The sequence below is a fragment of the Jaminaea rosea genome (genome assembly GCF_003144245.1).
Source record: "Jaminaea rosea strain MCA 5214 unplaced genomic scaffold BDZ90scaffold_2, whole genome shotgun sequence".
In the NCBI taxonomy this organism is placed as follows: Eukaryota; Fungi; Basidiomycota; class Exobasidiomycetes; order Microstromatales; genus Jaminaea; species Jaminaea rosea.
Genome location: NW_020289976.1, coordinates 217,118 through 231,129, shown reverse-complemented (window position 1 = coordinate 231,129; position 14,012 = coordinate 217,118). Strand labels below are relative to the sequence as shown.

The 14,012-nt window shown below is 60.0% G+C and overlaps 10 protein-coding genes across 10 annotated transcripts; 9 read left to right on the top strand and 1 right to left on the bottom strand.

Moving 5' to 3' along the window:
* Nucleotides 1-954: 954 nt before the first annotated feature.
* BDZ90DRAFT_213194 (hypothetical protein) lies at nucleotides 955-1,131 on the bottom strand (the record flags this gene model as incomplete). Its single annotated transcript, XM_025504160.1, has 1 exon — nucleotides 955-1,131. A coding segment is annotated over one exon (177 nt), but the record flags the coding sequence as incomplete, so codon positions are not given.
* A 726-nt stretch (nucleotides 1,132-1,857) lies between these two features.
* Nucleotides 1,858-2,641, top strand: BDZ90DRAFT_106815 (hypothetical protein). The gene has a single exon (XM_025503196.1). It carries the CDS (start codon nucleotides 1,953-1,955, stop codon nucleotides 2,388-2,390), a length of 438 nt encoding a protein of 145 aa, XP_025363981.1. The 5' UTR covers nucleotides 1,858-1,952; the 3' UTR covers nucleotides 2,391-2,641.
* BDZ90DRAFT_106812 (hypothetical protein) lies at nucleotides 2,586-4,195 on the top strand. The gene is made up of 9 exons (XM_025503195.1): nucleotides 2,586-2,740; nucleotides 2,818-2,912; nucleotides 2,994-3,092; nucleotides 3,171-3,263; nucleotides 3,346-3,444; nucleotides 3,512-3,602; nucleotides 3,673-3,765; nucleotides 3,852-3,944; nucleotides 4,015-4,195. The coding sequence occupies exons 2-8, from the start codon at nucleotides 2,857-2,859 to the stop codon at nucleotides 3,906-3,908; spliced, it is 588 nt and encodes a 195-aa protein (XP_025363980.1). The 5' UTR covers nucleotides 2,586-2,740; nucleotides 2,818-2,856; the 3' UTR covers nucleotides 3,909-3,944; nucleotides 4,015-4,195.
* Nucleotides 4,196-4,752: 557 nt separating this feature from the next.
* BDZ90DRAFT_106771 (hypothetical protein) lies at nucleotides 4,753-5,984 on the top strand. The gene is made up of 6 exons (XM_025503194.1): nucleotides 4,753-5,005; nucleotides 5,074-5,172; nucleotides 5,268-5,351; nucleotides 5,417-5,512; nucleotides 5,625-5,714; nucleotides 5,789-5,984. The coding sequence occupies exons 1-6, from the start codon at nucleotides 4,857-4,859 to the stop codon at nucleotides 5,829-5,831; spliced, it is 561 nt and encodes a 186-aa protein (XP_025363979.1). The 5' UTR covers nucleotides 4,753-4,856; the 3' UTR covers nucleotides 5,832-5,984.
* A 58-nt stretch (nucleotides 5,985-6,042) lies between these two features.
* BDZ90DRAFT_106756 (hypothetical protein) lies at nucleotides 6,043-7,229 on the top strand. The gene is made up of 5 exons (XM_025503193.1): nucleotides 6,043-6,468; nucleotides 6,534-6,626; nucleotides 6,698-6,787; nucleotides 6,867-7,100; nucleotides 7,208-7,229. Exons 1-4 carry the CDS (start codon nucleotides 6,137-6,139, stop codon nucleotides 6,877-6,879), a joined length of 528 nt encoding a protein of 175 aa, XP_025363978.1. The 5' UTR covers nucleotides 6,043-6,136; the 3' UTR covers nucleotides 6,880-7,100; nucleotides 7,208-7,229.
* A 153-nt stretch (nucleotides 7,230-7,382) lies between these two features.
* On the top strand, nucleotides 7,383-8,624 carry BDZ90DRAFT_106742 (hypothetical protein). Its single transcript, XM_025503192.1, has 6 exons — nucleotides 7,383-7,438; nucleotides 7,525-7,616; nucleotides 7,688-7,780; nucleotides 7,847-7,894; nucleotides 7,999-8,058; nucleotides 8,127-8,624. Exons 2-6 carry the CDS (start codon nucleotides 7,558-7,560, stop codon nucleotides 8,446-8,448), a joined length of 582 nt encoding a protein of 193 aa, XP_025363977.1. The 5' UTR covers nucleotides 7,383-7,438; nucleotides 7,525-7,557; the 3' UTR covers nucleotides 8,449-8,624.
* Nucleotides 8,613-9,767, top strand: BDZ90DRAFT_106468 (hypothetical protein). Its single transcript, XM_025503190.1, has 2 exons — nucleotides 8,613-8,772; nucleotides 8,849-9,767. The coding sequence occupies exon 2, from the start codon at nucleotides 8,876-8,878 to the stop codon at nucleotides 9,644-9,646; it is 771 nt and encodes a 256-aa protein (XP_025363976.1). The 5' UTR covers nucleotides 8,613-8,772; nucleotides 8,849-8,875; the 3' UTR covers nucleotides 9,647-9,767.
* Nucleotides 9,768-10,060: 293 nt separating this feature from the next.
* On the top strand, nucleotides 10,061-11,789 carry BDZ90DRAFT_106432 (hypothetical protein). Its single transcript, XM_025503189.1, has one exon. The coding sequence runs from the start codon at nucleotides 10,475-10,477 to the stop codon at nucleotides 11,657-11,659; it is 1,185 nt and encodes a 394-aa protein (XP_025363975.1). The 5' UTR covers nucleotides 10,061-10,474; the 3' UTR covers nucleotides 11,660-11,789.
* A 122-nt stretch (nucleotides 11,790-11,911) lies between these two features.
* BDZ90DRAFT_230243 (hypothetical protein) lies at nucleotides 11,912-12,661 on the top strand. Its single transcript, XM_025505403.1, has one exon. The coding sequence runs from the start codon at nucleotides 11,987-11,989 to the stop codon at nucleotides 12,521-12,523; it is 537 nt and encodes a 178-aa protein (XP_025363974.1). The 5' UTR covers nucleotides 11,912-11,986; the 3' UTR covers nucleotides 12,524-12,661.
* BDZ90DRAFT_106430 (hypothetical protein) lies at nucleotides 12,513-13,865 on the top strand. Its single transcript, XM_025503188.1, has one exon. The coding sequence runs from the start codon at nucleotides 12,743-12,745 to the stop codon at nucleotides 13,610-13,612; it is 870 nt and encodes a 289-aa protein (XP_025363973.1). The 5' UTR covers nucleotides 12,513-12,742; the 3' UTR covers nucleotides 13,613-13,865.
* The last annotated feature ends 147 nt before the right edge of the window (nucleotides 13,866-14,012 follow it).

Below are 14,012 nucleotides of genomic sequence, written 5' to 3'. Positions count from 1 at the left end.
GCGGTAGGTACGCTGCGCCTCGTCACTGGCACGCTGCCCCTGCTCCTTGACGTTGGACCATCCACGTTGCGCCTCATTCTCGACGGTGTTCTTTGCGGATTCCGCGCCAGACTTCATGGCATCCCAGCGTCTCTGCGCCTCCTTGGCAGCGTACGAGGCCTCGGCAGCTGCTGCGTCGCGGGCTTGGAACCAGTTCTGTTTGGCCTCCTTGCCCGCCTCGTCCGCCTTGTCCTTTGCCGTGAACCAACCAGACTTGGCGCGAGACTCGGCCTGGCGAGCAGCGTCGTCTGCGGAGGACTTGGCGCTGAACCACGACGACTTGACCTGCTCACCCGCCTTGTTGGCTTCGCGCTGAGCCTCGTCCTTTGCGCTGAACCAGCTCGACTTGGCCTCCTTTGCAGCGTCGTCGGCCTTGTCCTTTGCGGCGAACCATCCTTGCTTGGCCTGCTCGCCTGCCTTGTCGGCCTCGCGCTGAGCTTCATTCTTTGCGCTGAACCACGACGACTTGGCATCCTGCGCAGCGTCCTCTGCCTTGTCCTTTGTCTGGAACCAGCCAGATTTCGCGTGCTGCTCGGCCTGCTTCGCCGCATCGTCGGCCTTGTCTTTTGCGCTGAACCACCCGGACTTGGCCTGCTGCTCCGCGTGCTTGGCCTCAGTCTCGGCCTTGTCCTTTGCAGAGAAGAGCGAGGACTTGGCATCACGCGCGGCATCACTGGCCTTGTCTTGAGCCTGCGACAAGATGGACTTTGCCTCCTTGCCCGCCTCGTCCGCCTTGTCCTTCGCAGCGAACCATCCCTTGTTGGCCTCCTTCTCAGTCCTGCCCGCACCCTCCTGCGTACCGGCCTTGGCAGCCTGCCACCCAGCCTGAGCCGCCTCGCTCACTTTGGTGGCTCCCTCGCCCGCCTTGTCCTTTGCGTCCTGCAGCGCCTGAACGGCTTGGGCGTTGTTGTCCTTGCGCACGTCTGCGAGGTCGGAGAAGTCGTCCTGCTTGACCTTGTGAATCGACCACCAGTAGACGCCGCCCACAAAGGCGACCAAGCCGAGGCCCATGACAGCGTTTCCCATGCGATACGGCTCGCGGGCGCGCTTCAGACCTTCAGACACTCCAAAGCCGCCAGGGTGATAGCTAGAAGAGCCATGTCCAGGCTTGCCAGGGGCCATGGGGCGGCCAGTCTGAGAAGGACCGTCTTTGGGAGGTTGAGGAGCGCTCATGGTGGGCGTGCGTGCGTGTGTGTGTGTGTGCGCGCGAGAGTGTTGGAGTGGATCAATGGGGAAAGGGGAGATGAGACTGAACGTGGGGGTTTTGGGTGGAGGAGCCGGGTCGGGTCTCGTCGCTGTGACGTCAAGCGCGGGGCGACGACGCACGGCCAGGCCCACCTGGGCCTTGAGTTGTCGCGCCTCACGTCTCGCACCTCGCGCCTCGCTTCCTCGCAGGAGGCGTTCAAGGCTTGACGAAGTAGCTAACATGCATTCAGGAGCTACAGACGAAAGCAGACTCAGGCTACTGTTAGAGGGCAAAATTCAGTCTCATTTCACCCGCCTGCGAGAGGAGGCACCCAATCTTTGACCCCTTGGGTTGGGCCCTTGGGAGTAGATCAAGGCCGGCTGTCGGACGCCTCCTGCTCGGCTCTCTGTGAGATCTTGCCGGTCGCGCGTCGCGCTCCTCAACGATGGCCACTCATCATCACCACAGCGATCGAGAGGTGACCACAGTCGAGCCCAACTCCTAATCACGGCGGCTGATCCATTACGCAAGCTCATCACGGCGGCTGAGTCCTGTGGCTAATCACGACGGCGGTGCGGTGCGGAGCGGCTCGCGGCCGTGCCTGACTGCGCCGTTCGCGAGCGTTCCTGTGATGAGTCAAGGACACAGCCCATCTCTGCCAGCTGGCGCCAGCGCATCTTGACCTCCTATCCATCACTGCCACTTCGCCTGCCGCCGCACGACCTCGATGTGGAAGCCACCTAGACCCAAACGCTCTCACCAACAAAACAAGCCCGACACGCCTGGTCTACCGATGGCCCCTCCTGCCCCCTTCCTGCCCCCTCTCTGCCCCCTCCCTCCCCACGCATATACCCTGTACCCCCACGCCACCGCCACTGCCGCCGCCGCCGCCGCCACCACCATCATCGTCGAGCAGTGGAACTTCAGTCAACAAGCGCGCACGAGCTCAGCACCGGCTCCCGCGACAGCTGTCGGCTCAGTGCCCGTAACGAGGACTTCCAACCTCTGCACCAAGAGCTCAGCAATCCCTCCAAGTCACGCTCGCCATCACTTCGCTCATGCTCAGTCATCACTCAACCTCAACTCCTCTCAAGCTCGCTCGCCCATCTCGCAACATCCACCGGCCTCTCACTCTGGCTTCAGCACGCCACCTCAAGCTCTCTGACCTGTCATAGTCTTGCTAGCGTCGGTGCCGTGCGCGCCACGTCATCGTCACGGTCACCTCGCCACACATCTCCACTCGTGCCACGCACCAACCTCCGGATACCCTGCGTCTACGCCTGGTCCCAGTCACCGTGGCCTGCGCGACCCACCTCACAGCTACGCTCCATAAGCTCGCGGTGCGCTCCGAGCGTACGGTCAAGCACCCTGGTCACGACACCTCGACACGCAACACCGATCATAGGTCTTCGTCTCTGAGCGCGCACGATACCAGTCCCTCCCGCCAGCGCCACGATCAAGATGGTCAGAGGAAACGGCTCGCGCCAGGCGCTGCAAGTGTGACTGGCTTCGTGTGTGAGTAACTTGCCGACATGCTCTGGCTTGGCTTGCACATCAGCTCACAGCTCCCAAGCTCTCCCTCCCCGGCAAAGGTGGCCAATCGTCCTCGTCACAAGCCCAACGCACTCGAGATGGCCGGGAGAAACGAGGTGTACGCTGAGCCTCGCAAATGCGAGCGACCAGGCTGGTGAGTGCTTTGCCATCTACCTATGGTTTGGCTCGCACATCAGCTCATAGCTCACCAGCTGTGATTCTTCTCACTGCACAGTGGAAAGTCCTTCACTTCGCCTTACTCATATCATTCACACATGCAGGACCACAAATTACGAGACGAAAATGTCTCATTTAAGTGTCCAGTAGCGGGGTGGTGAGTGAACTAAGCGATAGACCGAGCCCTCCAACTCATCACGCTGAATCACCGCCTCGCTGTGCTCCCGCATCATAGTGGCAAGGAGTACACTCGGCAGTCGAATCTAAATGAGCACATGAAGATTCACACTGACCGAGAGGACGGCAAGGTGCACAAGTGTGGCGAGTGGTAAGTATCCACCTCCGTCGCTGAGACTTGATTGTTTCTTCCCCAGACTGACCTTGCTGTCCTTGTGATGTACGCTGGGCAGCGGGCTGGTCGTGGGCTCCGAGACGGCCTTGACCAAGCACAAACGGCGTCACGAGGTCGAGAGGGCTGGGACGATGTACGCGTGCACGGTGGCCGGCTGGTGAGCTTCTCTCTAGCCCCCGAAGGCGAGTAGGCTGCTCACACATTCGCACCTTCTCTTGCCGCAGCACGAAGAAGTACAAAGCAACCAGACGGTCTATACGCGCACGTCCGCAACGTGCACCAGGCTGTCGTGCTCTTCTGTCCGGTCGAGGGATGGTGAGCACGAGGGCATCTTGATCCTACGTTGCATAAGTTCATTCGCTGAGACTAAGCCTTCACTTCACAGCTCGTCGACCTTCACGACGCATCTCGGCAGGCAGAAGCACGTCGAGGGGCACAAGGCCGACCGTCCTCGCCTGGCCTGTCCGCACCCGGGGTGGTGAGTATATTAGTCAACGACGTCTCGTCACCGCATCCCTCCGCTGAGATACGGGAGCCCCTTCACATCCTCGCCGCTCTGTCCAGCAAGAAGACGGTTTTGACTCAGCAGAGTCTCGACTACCATCTTCAAACGCATCTTGAGGACAGGGAGCTGTTCTGCTGCCCGCACCCGACGTGGTGAGCATACGGACTCTCTTCTCTCCCGCATCCCTGGCACTGACGAACCAGGCCTCCCCATCGTTCTCAGCCCCGAAGCATACCTGGACCCCAAATACACCAAGGTCCACTTCGGGAAGGAGCACAAAGGAGAGTGGCCGGGAGTCCCTCGGACGATTCGCCAGTCTGAGAGAGATGGCCAGCGTCGTGGCGGCAGCAACCCTGCTGGGCCGTCACGCTCGCGTGCAGCGGGGCCAAGCCGCAGCAGCGCCTCCTCCGCCTCCGCCTCCGCCGCCACCGCCAGCACCACCGCCACCGCCACCGCCAGCACCAGCACCGCCGCCCTCGCCAGCACCAGCACCAGCACCAGCACCAGCACCAGCAACAGCACCAGCAGCAGCAACAGCAACAGCACCAGGACCAAGACGTCCGCGGTGCAGCTGCCGCCCATACGCCTGCAGGACGGGCGATGGATTTGCGACTGGCCGGGATGGTAAGTCCTCGCATATGAGCGGCGATTGTGCATGCTCTTACTGATCCCCTTCTCTTTCCTCCGCTCGTCTCCTGACATTAAAAGCTCCAACCAGCAAGATAAGCGTCGGCCGCCACGCGCTCGTCAACCTTGCACCAAGACCAACCTGCATGACAGACCGGCGTCACGTACAGTAGCTTCAGGATGCCAGGACAAAAGAAAAAGTGGGACCCACCTCGCAAGTGCGAGTGGAAGGGGTGGTGAGTGGCTCGCCATAAGCTCCTTCTGTGCTGTCGATCCTAGTCGTCCGCTCACTACTACTACTTCTCCCCGTTCCGCAGCGAGAAAACATTCACTGCGCCCGATACCTACAGAGACCACCTTCAGCTACACAGGGACAAGGAGCAGGGCAAACGCTACCCTTGCACCCACACTGGCTGGTGAGTGAGCTGCATTCGAGGATGGTGAGAAAGACTTTGAATCAGCTCACCCCCTTTTGCCTAATCTATCCGCCGCAGCGGCAAGGACTTCCCTTCCAAACGTGGACTGCGACAGCACGAGCAGATCCATGTGAGGGAGAAGGAAGGGTCAGGCTCCCGTGCGACGAGTGGTGAGTGGACTCTGAGCCTTGCTATCTCCCTCGTCTCGTCTGACAACAGCTACCCGTCGCGCCTGCAGCGGTCAGACTTTCGTCAGCCAGACGACCCTGGACCAGCACAAAGCGCTGCACGCGGAGCGCAAGGCGGGCAAGACATACCCCTGCACACGGCCTGGCTGGTGAGTTTCCTGCGGCGTGATGGGAGTTTGCGCGGGCACGATATATGCTGACCTTCTCACTACCCTCGCTCATCCCTCACCTCGGTCTCGAACAGCGGGAAAGTCTGCACCACGAGGGCGTTGTGGAAGGCGCACGAGAAGGTCCATGACAAGGAGACCTTCTCTTGCCCTCGGGACTGGTGAGTCCCAGAGCAAAGCATCTCACCGCTCGACCCCTTCTACATACTGAATCTGCACTTCACAGCGGCTCCGTCTTCACCGTCAAATCGGCTCGAGACAGGCACGTCTTGCACCAGCACGAGGGCAAGGAGAAGACGTTGCGCTGCACTCGCCCCGGCTGGTGAGCATGTGACAGCGCCCCATCGCCACGTTACCCCTCTGACCCACAGCCCCCTCCTCGCTCGCTTTCAACTTGCATTTTCCTCACCCCGCGCCTCCCTTGGATCGTCCAGCGAAAAGGTCTTCAGCGACCGTACGCGGCTCAAGGAGCATGAGGCAACGCATGAGGAGCGTCCGCGCATTCCCTGCCCGAAGAGTCGCTGGTGTGTATGTCTGCCCCCTCGCTTACGTAGCCATCGGCGCTGATTTGGAACTACTACTCTGCGCCCTACGTCAGCTCAAAGTCGTACGTGAAGCTTCAGGATGTCAAGATCCATTGAAGCAAGAAGCACGCCGACTGTGGGCCTTGGCCAGGGCTGGAGGAGTCGTTGGGCAGCTCTGGCGGGGACGCAGCCGGGACCAGCAGGGTCGCAGGCACCTCAAGCGCGCGGGATGAGGGCAGCCCAGCCTCAGAGCTCGGTCGCAGCACCAGCAGCGCCACCAGCAGCAGCAGCAGCAGCAGCATCAGCGCCGCCACCACCAACACCACTACCACCACCAACACCAGCGGCGGCGCATTGGCCCCGCTGTTCTCCACCTCGGGCAGGCCCAAGACAACGATCGGCCTTGTTGGTGACAAGTGGCAATGCGGCTGGCGCGGCTGGTGTGTGCCCTTGACTCAAAATGGTCACCCCAGCACCCTCACGCTCACGCTCGCGTTCATCTCTTCTCTTTGCGAAACTCTCTCATGCTTAGCTCTCGTCGCTTCAAGCTCAAACGACACTGCCGTCGCCACGCAGACGCTCATTCTGCTCGCAACACCGTCGCAACCTCAAGCTGGGCCGCCAATTGGCGAACAAGGGTCCATTCGGCAACAAGAACGTCTTCAACCTCGGCAGAGCAGACTTCGTCCTCCTCAAGAGGGGGCAAGCACACTGCGACAACGTGGAGAAAGAGGATGGACAGCGTTGGAAGTTGGTGGGACTCGAAGCAACCACCCTCCGTCTCATCTGGATCTCGTTCGCTCAGACGCTGCATCACAGCTCTTCTACTCTCACGCTCAAGCAGAGTCGCGACGAACACATCGCACACATTCACGGCGATAGGGAGCGCGTGATCTGCCCCCATCCCGGGTGGTGAGTAGCCAGGAGCGTCATGCATATTCTCGAGCGCCATGGAGCTGATCGGCACCTTTTCAATCATATAGCGGAAAGTCGCTCGCCGACGTAAAGACCCTGCGAAGGCATCAAGCGACTCATCAGGGTCGCCCACGCCTCCCCTGCCCCTATGCCGACTGGTACGTACAGTATGAACACAGCTGCTACTTGCTCGTCTCTTTGCACTGAGTCACTCCTACCTCTTCCCACCGTCCTCAGCCCGCAAGACTAGCAGAACCGCAAGTCCGTGCGACAGCACGTCCATAATAAGCACGGAGGAGTTTGGCCAGAGGCTCACGACGGCGGCACCACCACCACCCCAACAACAACAACAACAACAGCAACAGCAACAGCAGCAGCAGCAGCAGCAGCAGCGTTACCGTGCCATCCTTCGCGTTAGCTTACGTCCATCTGATACGAGGCTGAATGGTGCATCTGCGGCTCGCCCGATTGGTGAGTGCTCGCGTCTCGGCGGTAGTCGCATATGCTGATACTGACCGCGTACGATTCTTTCTCTTCACTCCGTCGCCGACACCACACGCTCACCAATCCTGAACCAGATACTCCGCTCACATTCGAGTCGACAGGGGTTCGAGGCGAGAGGTGGGATTAGAAATGAGTTGGCCGAGGGGTCGAGCGAGGCCATTCATGCTCGACTCAGCACTTCTACCACGCTCCTCTTTCGACATCTTCCTCGAAGTCCTTTCACACCTCAAATGACGCAACTTGAGGATGCCAACGAATCAGAACACCCCGTACATCAAGCGCCGCAAGTGCGAATGGCCGGGCTGGTGAGTGCACCCTTAATGCTCGTAGTACAGTACGACCATTGCCTTCCGCTCACAATCTCTGCTGTGCTCCATCACGCGGTGAGCAGACTTTTCTCACGGTGGGCACGTAGGAGGCTCACATGAAGAAGCATCGAGACGGCAAAGAGAACGAAAGGTATTGGGGCACTGTGCCAGGCTGGTGAGTAGGTCTCGTACGAGGATGGCTCCCATACGCGAGAGCTCACCAACACCGTGATCTGATCGTTGCAGCAACAAGAGGTACCCGACGTCAGCCTCGCGCAGCAGGCACGTCACAAACCACAAGAGGGCCTTGGAGGGGGTAATGCACACCTGCGATGAGTGGTGAGTTCAACGCCAGCCATGGTGTCTTTCTCGTCTGACATGTTAAGCCACGATTTGTATCCGCAGCGAGAAGAATTTCTCGACTCAAGCGGCTCTGAACAGGCACAGCTGCAAGTGAGTTGGTTTTCACGCAGATGCGAGCTAGTAGGCACACCATATGCTGACTTCCCTCATCACCTTCGCTGCCTCCCCACGCCCGCCTTATTGTCCGATGCTAGACCCGAGAAGTACAAGATCGTTGAAAAGGATGGGCGCTTCCTCTGCCCGGTCGAGTCTTGGTGAGCTCAAAAGCAAAGCATCTCTTTCTCACTTCGCTCCGCTGACGTACCCCTTCTGCGCATGTCAGCTCGTCGAGCTTCACGACAAAGGGCTACGCCAAGAAGCACGTCAAGGACCGTCACGAGAGGAAGCGCGAGGCGGTCGAGTGCCCTCCACCCCAGCTGGTGAGTAGGCACCAGATGTGCTCTATCGAGGCCCCTCTGACCCGCAGCTCATTCCTCGCCCGCTCTCCACTCGCACCCACCTCGCTGCAATCCTTCAGCGGCAAGGTGCTCAAGAGCGAAATGCTCCTGAGTAGGCACATGGTGGTGCACACCGAGAGGCAGCGCATCCCCTGTCCGAAAGCCGGCCGGTGGGTACTATTTCCTCACGCAGCATCTCGGCACTGACTTGCAACTCACATTCTGCCTCCTCCTTCAGCCCCGAGGCCTACTTGCGGGTCAGCAACGTCCGAGACGACTGGCACCGGTCTCACGACGGGCCCTTCCCGGGGATTTGCAAGTCTGCAATGGGGGACGATCAGGCCAGTGGCAGCAGCAGCGCCGTCTCTGGCCCCTCGGGCACGACTGCTGCCCACGGGAGCCCTAACGACGGCAGCAGCGGCAGCAGTGAAACCACGGCATCCTCCTCCTCCTCTTCCTCCTCCTCCTCTGCCCCTCTCATCCTTGCGCAGGGCCCTTCGATCCGCTGGGACGGCAAGAGCACGCAGGCTGGTACGTGGTCGCGCTTTGTGAACTACCATGAAGCCTCGTACTCACCCTGCATCCTGCTTTCCATCCCTGCCGTCAGCTCTCGTGGCTTCAACGACAAGGAGCAATGCCGCCGACGTGCCGACGCCCACTGGCTCTTGATTCATCCCCGAGGCACCGTCATCCACGCAACCCTCTCCTATCCCCCATTTTCATTCTCTTGCATAATACTACTATAGAATGGTGGACTCCGGGCCCCTACCTTGCAGCACGAGCACCTCAGCATCGAGGGTTTTCTGTGTCTAGGATTTACGGCAGCGGACAAGTTCACAAGCCAATCACCGGCCACAGCACGCTTCCCGGCTTCCTCAATAGCCTCCATGCGCAACGCGGGGCGACCATGCTTTCTGCAAGCGTCACAAGGTCAATGAAAATGCGAAAGGACGAAGCTCAGGGTCTCGATCTTGCGCTCGCTTCCTCAGCTCTCGTGCCAAGACGTGGACGGTCAGCAAATAGTGGATGTGGACGGTTGCACCACGAAGGAAGCTTTCGAGCGACGGCACGACAACATCATCTTCTCACACGTCGTCTTACATCGTCAGCACTGCCTGTCGCCTGTCACGATTGCTCCAAGCCCAACTGGCTTCGCCATTGTGCTCTCGCGGGCACCACGCTCGTTCAAGCTGGTGAGATAGCAGCGCACAACTATCGCAGCAAGGTCTCGGTCCGTCTTCCTACGCAGATATCATCACCACCAACTTGGCAAGCCGTGTCGGGCATCTCTCCAACCTCGTCCGCGCCAGCGAGGGTGAAGGCAGGATGGACCAAGGCCGGGGCTGTCGCAGCACCGCTAGAAGTCACCTTGCGCGTGCATTGGCCTACGGCGAGGTGGCAATGACCAAAGAGCAGGGGCCAAGACAATGCCGGATCTGGCTGTGCTCTCTCTTCGTCTCTCGCCCGCCATTCGTCAGCGTCTGCAGCTGGGCACAGATATGCGCGAGGCAGTCAGAGCCAGCAGGAGACGTCTACTCATACCCGTCGACCCTCACGCAAGCACCCTACCATCGCCAATGCCAAACGCGATGGCACCGCCTTCTCGTCCAACCACCAAACCCCCGACGTAGCGATGCAGTCTCGTCTCAAGCTGGCGACAGCCAGTCCGATGGCGGCGAACATACGCTGACAGCGGCTCTTGCTGAGCTTGCCCTGCAAGACGTCGAGCAAGGGGACGAAGAGGAAGAGGAAGAGGGAGAGGAGGAGGAGATCAACGATGGATCCGTCATCCACAGTCGAACGTACGGCAAGAAGAAGATCTGGCCGGACGGCACCACGGAGTTCCTCCACCACTGCAGAGGACAAGGTCGCTTCGACAACGTGGAGCCCGAAGACAGATACTTGAGCAGGGCCGTCGACTGCCAAAGGGACTTTGCGCAGAGGGTGCCGGATGAGGGCATGGTGGGATTCAGTGTGCCGGGGTGGATGGAGGGAGTGAGTGGCGAGGAGTGGTAGGCGCTCAAGGAGGTAGAGCTGGAGGAGGCTGCGGTCAGACTCTTCGCGGCCCTCCAAGCAGGCACCACCGAGCTGCATTCGCAAGCCTTTTGGGACGCCTTGCCCAGCTCTCTCGTTGCGGCCGACCTGCCCGCCTCAGTCTCACTGGAGGAGCTGCCTTCCGGTCTCTTCCGTAGCGAGCTCACGAGAGGCATCTATCTTTGCCTGGGCTTCCTCAATGCCCTCCTCGCGGCGATCTACACAGGCAAGACCGGCTGGATTCCGGCTCGCCTTCTCAACCACATCATTTCTATCCTTCAGGCCATCCACGACTCTCGCACATTCTTCTACTCTACACTTACTGGGTGCGATCACTTCAAGTTCTTTCTTCTTTGGATTTGGAAGCCATCTGGAGAGAGCGAGGAGAAGGACGCCAAGACGATGGCGAGCGCACCTCAAAAGGACTTCACCGAAGGCTCGACTCCTGACGGGGAGCTCGACCTCTGCGGCGGCACCAGCAGCAGCGCGATCTCTGCCCCGTCCACCTCTTCACTCTGAGCCCACGCTAATTGAACTCTGGAGAGAAGTGACAATGTGGCTGTCTGGCTGGTACGTGCTCGCGAACTCAGAGAGACTGAGAGACTCACGGTTGCTGTATTACACGCTCACGCTCCTCTTTACCCGTCTCTTGTGCTCAGCAAACGCCGCTTCAAGCTCAGGAGGGGATTGCCGTCGCCAAGCCAACGTCCAAGGATCTTGCGTCTACACTCCGCCGCAATATCCTGCAGTCACGGTTCTCAGCATTGAACGATCCAGATCGGATGTCTCCCGTTGCGGCACTTCTTCTCTCCTCGCTGTCCATCATAAGCAAGAGACGAGGCGTTGCCGTCGCATTGTCACAGGTGATCGAACAATGTCCATCAACGCCCCAACTCAACCACCAACAACAGCAGCTGAACTCGCCGGCGGGCAGTCGCTAGCTTCCGCTCTTGCGGAGCTGGCCACTAACAGCATCCCGGGCGAGGAGGAGGAGAAGATTGAAGAAGAGGATGAAAGCGACTCGGAGTATGAAGAAGAGGAGCCAGAAGACGTTGACGGTTCCAAGGTCAAGAAGGGGCCCTACGGCGACAAGAGGGTCCACAAAGATGGCCGCTCCGAATACTTCCTCTGCTCCCGCGGTGAGCCCAGGTTCGCCAACGTCGAGCCAGGCACTCCCTCCTTCGTACGAGCAGTCCTCTGCCAGCAAGACCTGGCTGATGAGGTGTCGATGCCGGGGACGGCGGGGTTCAACGCGTGGGAGTGGATGAAGGGGGTGACGGAGGAAGAGTGGGAAGCGGTCAAGGGGATCCAGCTGGCACCGGCCGGGGTGAGGCTGATGGCAGCCCTCGACGACGGCGAGGACGTTCATCCACGGGCATTCTGAGACGCCATGCCAGAGCCTCTCCTCGCCACGGATCTGCCCTGGACCAGCATGCAGGAACTCCCCTCAGGCGTCTGGCAGAATACCAAGACTGGAGGGATTTATTTGCTGGTTGGCTTCCTGAGAGAACTTCTCAAGGCCATCTTCGTCGGCAAGACCGGCTCAATTCCCTCGCGTCATCCCTCACACCTTCTCAAGATCATGAAGGCGTCTCAAGGCCAGACCGCTAAGCAACTGGTCTACGACGTCATCTCTCGCTGTGATCACTTCAAATTTCTCCTTCTCTGGAGTCTGTCGGCGGACGAGAGGGAAGAGGGAGCGGCCAGGAAGATGGCAATGCTCGAGTGCATATTCTGCCGCCTCTTCGCCTCGTACACGAGGAAGGAGAAGTGGCTTGCCTTTGAGCGCAAGTACAGCCTTGGCTGGTTGAGAGATGAGGTGATCGGCTGCAATAGTGAGTTGCAGACCGCGGAGCATTGCAGCCTGGCGCGCGTGCACCTCGACGAAGGACAGTCCATCGACGACTCGGACGAAGGCAGAGGCCTCGCTACCTCATCGTTCTGTCCATCGGCGCCGACAACGACGACTTGCCATCCTCTGAGCCTGCGACAAACGCCAACTTCCATTCAGCACTCTGCTCTACTCGGTCCTCGCCAACTGCGACCACTTCAAGTTCTTCTTGCTCTGGAGGCCAAGTCCGGCTCGAGAGATGGGAGAGGAAGAGGAGGAGGCCAAGTTGATGGCCATGTTAGAGGGAGTCTTCTACAACGCGATGGTCAGCTTCACCAGAAAGGTGCAATGGCAGCAGAACATCTGCGCATGCGGAGTGGGAGGGCTCGACGATGGCGTGAAAGGGTGCAATGGTGAGTGTGAAGGCTATCGAGAAAGTGACTTGGCGTGCGTACTGATGCTACGCCCTCCTTCCTATTCTCGCAGGGACTTCTTGCCTCGAGATCACCCGCATGAGCCCACGTACGCTCCAGAAGGGAATACAATGATCTCTCTCTCTCTTGCCTCGAGGCGCCGCACACGCCCGGCAAGCACAGCCCAATCCTCAACGGCGACTACGGCTGCGCTCAATATCTGATGCGCAAGAGCCAGCAAGAGGCCCTGTCTGCGACGGCTGCCAAGTCTCAACTCTGGCAGTGGATCCACGAAACGGCCAGGGAAGACTGGCTGGAGATCCTTCGACGCCGCTTCGCAGCCAAGACGCTGCTGTACCAGGTCATTTATGGGCAAGAAGCCGGCCGGCCGAAGCGATGGCTGGAGCTGCGCCCTCCAAAGGCACTTAGTGATGGGCTGCGACCGGGCAAGTGGTTGCTCGGCGCTGAGTCCCTTGGGAGGGGGGCAGCATCAAACGGGTCAAGCGTGCGAGGCATCTCGAGGGCAGAGAGGTACCTCTTTGCCGACCTGAAGATCGTCGCAACGGATACCAGTGGGAAGTCGATGCCATGGACACTCGAGGGCAAGCCCGACTCAGAGCTCTCGGGCGCTGCTCGCCGGTTGATGGACCTCGTGCTCTCAACGCGACCGGAGGAGGAGCAAAGGGCACGACACCAGGCGCACGATGCCTGTGTCGCAGAGGAGCAGTCGGACCCCCTCCTCAAACACCCTGGTTTCCTTCAGCTGGCGCCCGAGTATCAGAGGGCAATCTTGGGCAAGCTAAGCTTGACGGCCAGCGGGAGCCTCTACCTGGGACCGGCCAACTCCTTCGTCATCACCCCGTCAAAGTTGCGAAAGCTCCGTGAGGTCGGCAACATGGAGCCTAGGAGCTCGACACTCGCCCGACTTCTTTGCAGGCGCCCAGAGGACGCCATTGAGGGCGAAGCCAACTTCGTACACACTTACCCTATGTTTCCATCCACTCCGCGTCCGGCGCTGAAACCTGACGGCCGAGGGACCAACAGCACACGCCGCTCAGGGTCGAGCCGTCCAGCGCCCGCCCGTCAAGCCTAGTGACCTACGCTTACACGCAACATGCCCGCCTTCGTAGGCGATACAAAGCGACCTCAAAGCTCCTCGCCACCCGGCTCAGCTGCCGCCGAGCTCAGCGCATCTGCACCCCATCGTGCTCAGCACTACGCCCTCTCACCCAAGCTCCTCAAGGGCGACGAGATGGACCCAGGAAGCGAAGAGGATGATGCCACCTTGACACTCGCGGCGGAGTCATCTCTGCAAGACGCTGAGGAAGAGGAGATGGACGATGAGGATGAGGACAGTGACCTCGAGGAGGACTACGAGGAGATTGGTTAAGGCGAGGATGGGGCCATCATCAAGAAGGGACCCTTCGGCGATAGGAAGGTCTTCCCAGACGGCAGAGTAGGTCCTGCTTGGGAGGGGTCCACCACGCTGCGAG

Bases quoted from the DNA above. Each gene is read 5' to 3' on its own strand.
- BDZ90DRAFT_106815 (XM_025503196.1), top strand. From the start codon at position 1,953: ATGTGGAAGCCACCTAGACCCAAACGCTCTCACCAACAAAACAAGCCC.
- BDZ90DRAFT_106812 (XM_025503195.1), top strand. From the start codon at position 2,857: ATGGCCGGGAGAAACGAGGTGTACGCTGAGCCTCGCAAATGCGAGCGA. The intron at 3,093-3,170 runs GTGAGTGAACTA...CCCGCATCATAG, and splicing joins AAGTGTCCAGTAGCGGGGTG to TGGCAAGGAGTACACTCGGC. The intron at 3,264-3,345 runs GTAAGTATCCAC...TACGCTGGGCAG, and splicing joins GTGCACAAGTGTGGCGAGTG to CGGGCTGGTCGTGGGCTCCG.
- BDZ90DRAFT_106771 (XM_025503194.1), top strand. From the start codon at position 4,857: ATGGTGAGAAAGACTTTGAATCAGCTCACCCCCTTTTGCCTAATCTAT. The intron at 5,352-5,416 runs GTGAGTCCCAGA...TGCACTTCACAG, and splicing joins TTCTCTTGCCCTCGGGACTG to CGGCTCCGTCTTCACCGTCA. The intron at 5,513-5,624 runs GTGAGCATGTGA...TGGATCGTCCAG, and splicing joins CGCTGCACTCGCCCCGGCTG to CGAAAAGGTCTTCAGCGACC.
- BDZ90DRAFT_106756 (XM_025503193.1), top strand. From the start codon at position 6,137: ATGCGGCTGGCGCGGCTGGTGTGTGCCCTTGACTCAAAATGGTCACCC. The intron at 6,469-6,533 runs GTGGGACTCGAA...GCTGCATCACAG, and splicing joins ATGGACAGCGTTGGAAGTTG to CTCTTCTACTCTCACGCTCA. The intron at 6,627-6,697 runs GTGAGTAGCCAG...TCAATCATATAG, and splicing joins ATCTGCCCCCATCCCGGGTG to CGGAAAGTCGCTCGCCGACG.
- BDZ90DRAFT_106742 (XM_025503192.1), top strand. From the start codon at position 7,558: ATGAAGAAGCATCGAGACGGCAAAGAGAACGAAAGGTATTGGGGCACT. The intron at 7,895-7,998 runs GTGAGTTGGTTT...GTCCGATGCTAG, and splicing joins CTGAACAGGCACAGCTGCAA to ACCCGAGAAGTACAAGATCG. The intron at 8,059-8,126 runs GTGAGCTCAAAA...TGCGCATGTCAG, and splicing joins CTCTGCCCGGTCGAGTCTTG to CTCGTCGAGCTTCACGACAA.
- BDZ90DRAFT_106468 (XM_025503190.1), top strand. From the start codon at position 8,876: ATGCCGCCGACGTGCCGACGCCCACTGGCTCTTGATTCATCCCCGAGG.
- BDZ90DRAFT_106432 (XM_025503189.1), top strand. From the start codon at position 10,475: ATGCCCTCCTCGCGGCGATCTACACAGGCAAGACCGGCTGGATTCCGG.
- BDZ90DRAFT_230243 (XM_025505403.1), top strand. From the start codon at position 11,987: ATGGCAATGCTCGAGTGCATATTCTGCCGCCTCTTCGCCTCGTACACG.
- BDZ90DRAFT_106430 (XM_025503188.1), top strand. From the start codon at position 12,743: ATGCGCAAGAGCCAGCAAGAGGCCCTGTCTGCGACGGCTGCCAAGTCT.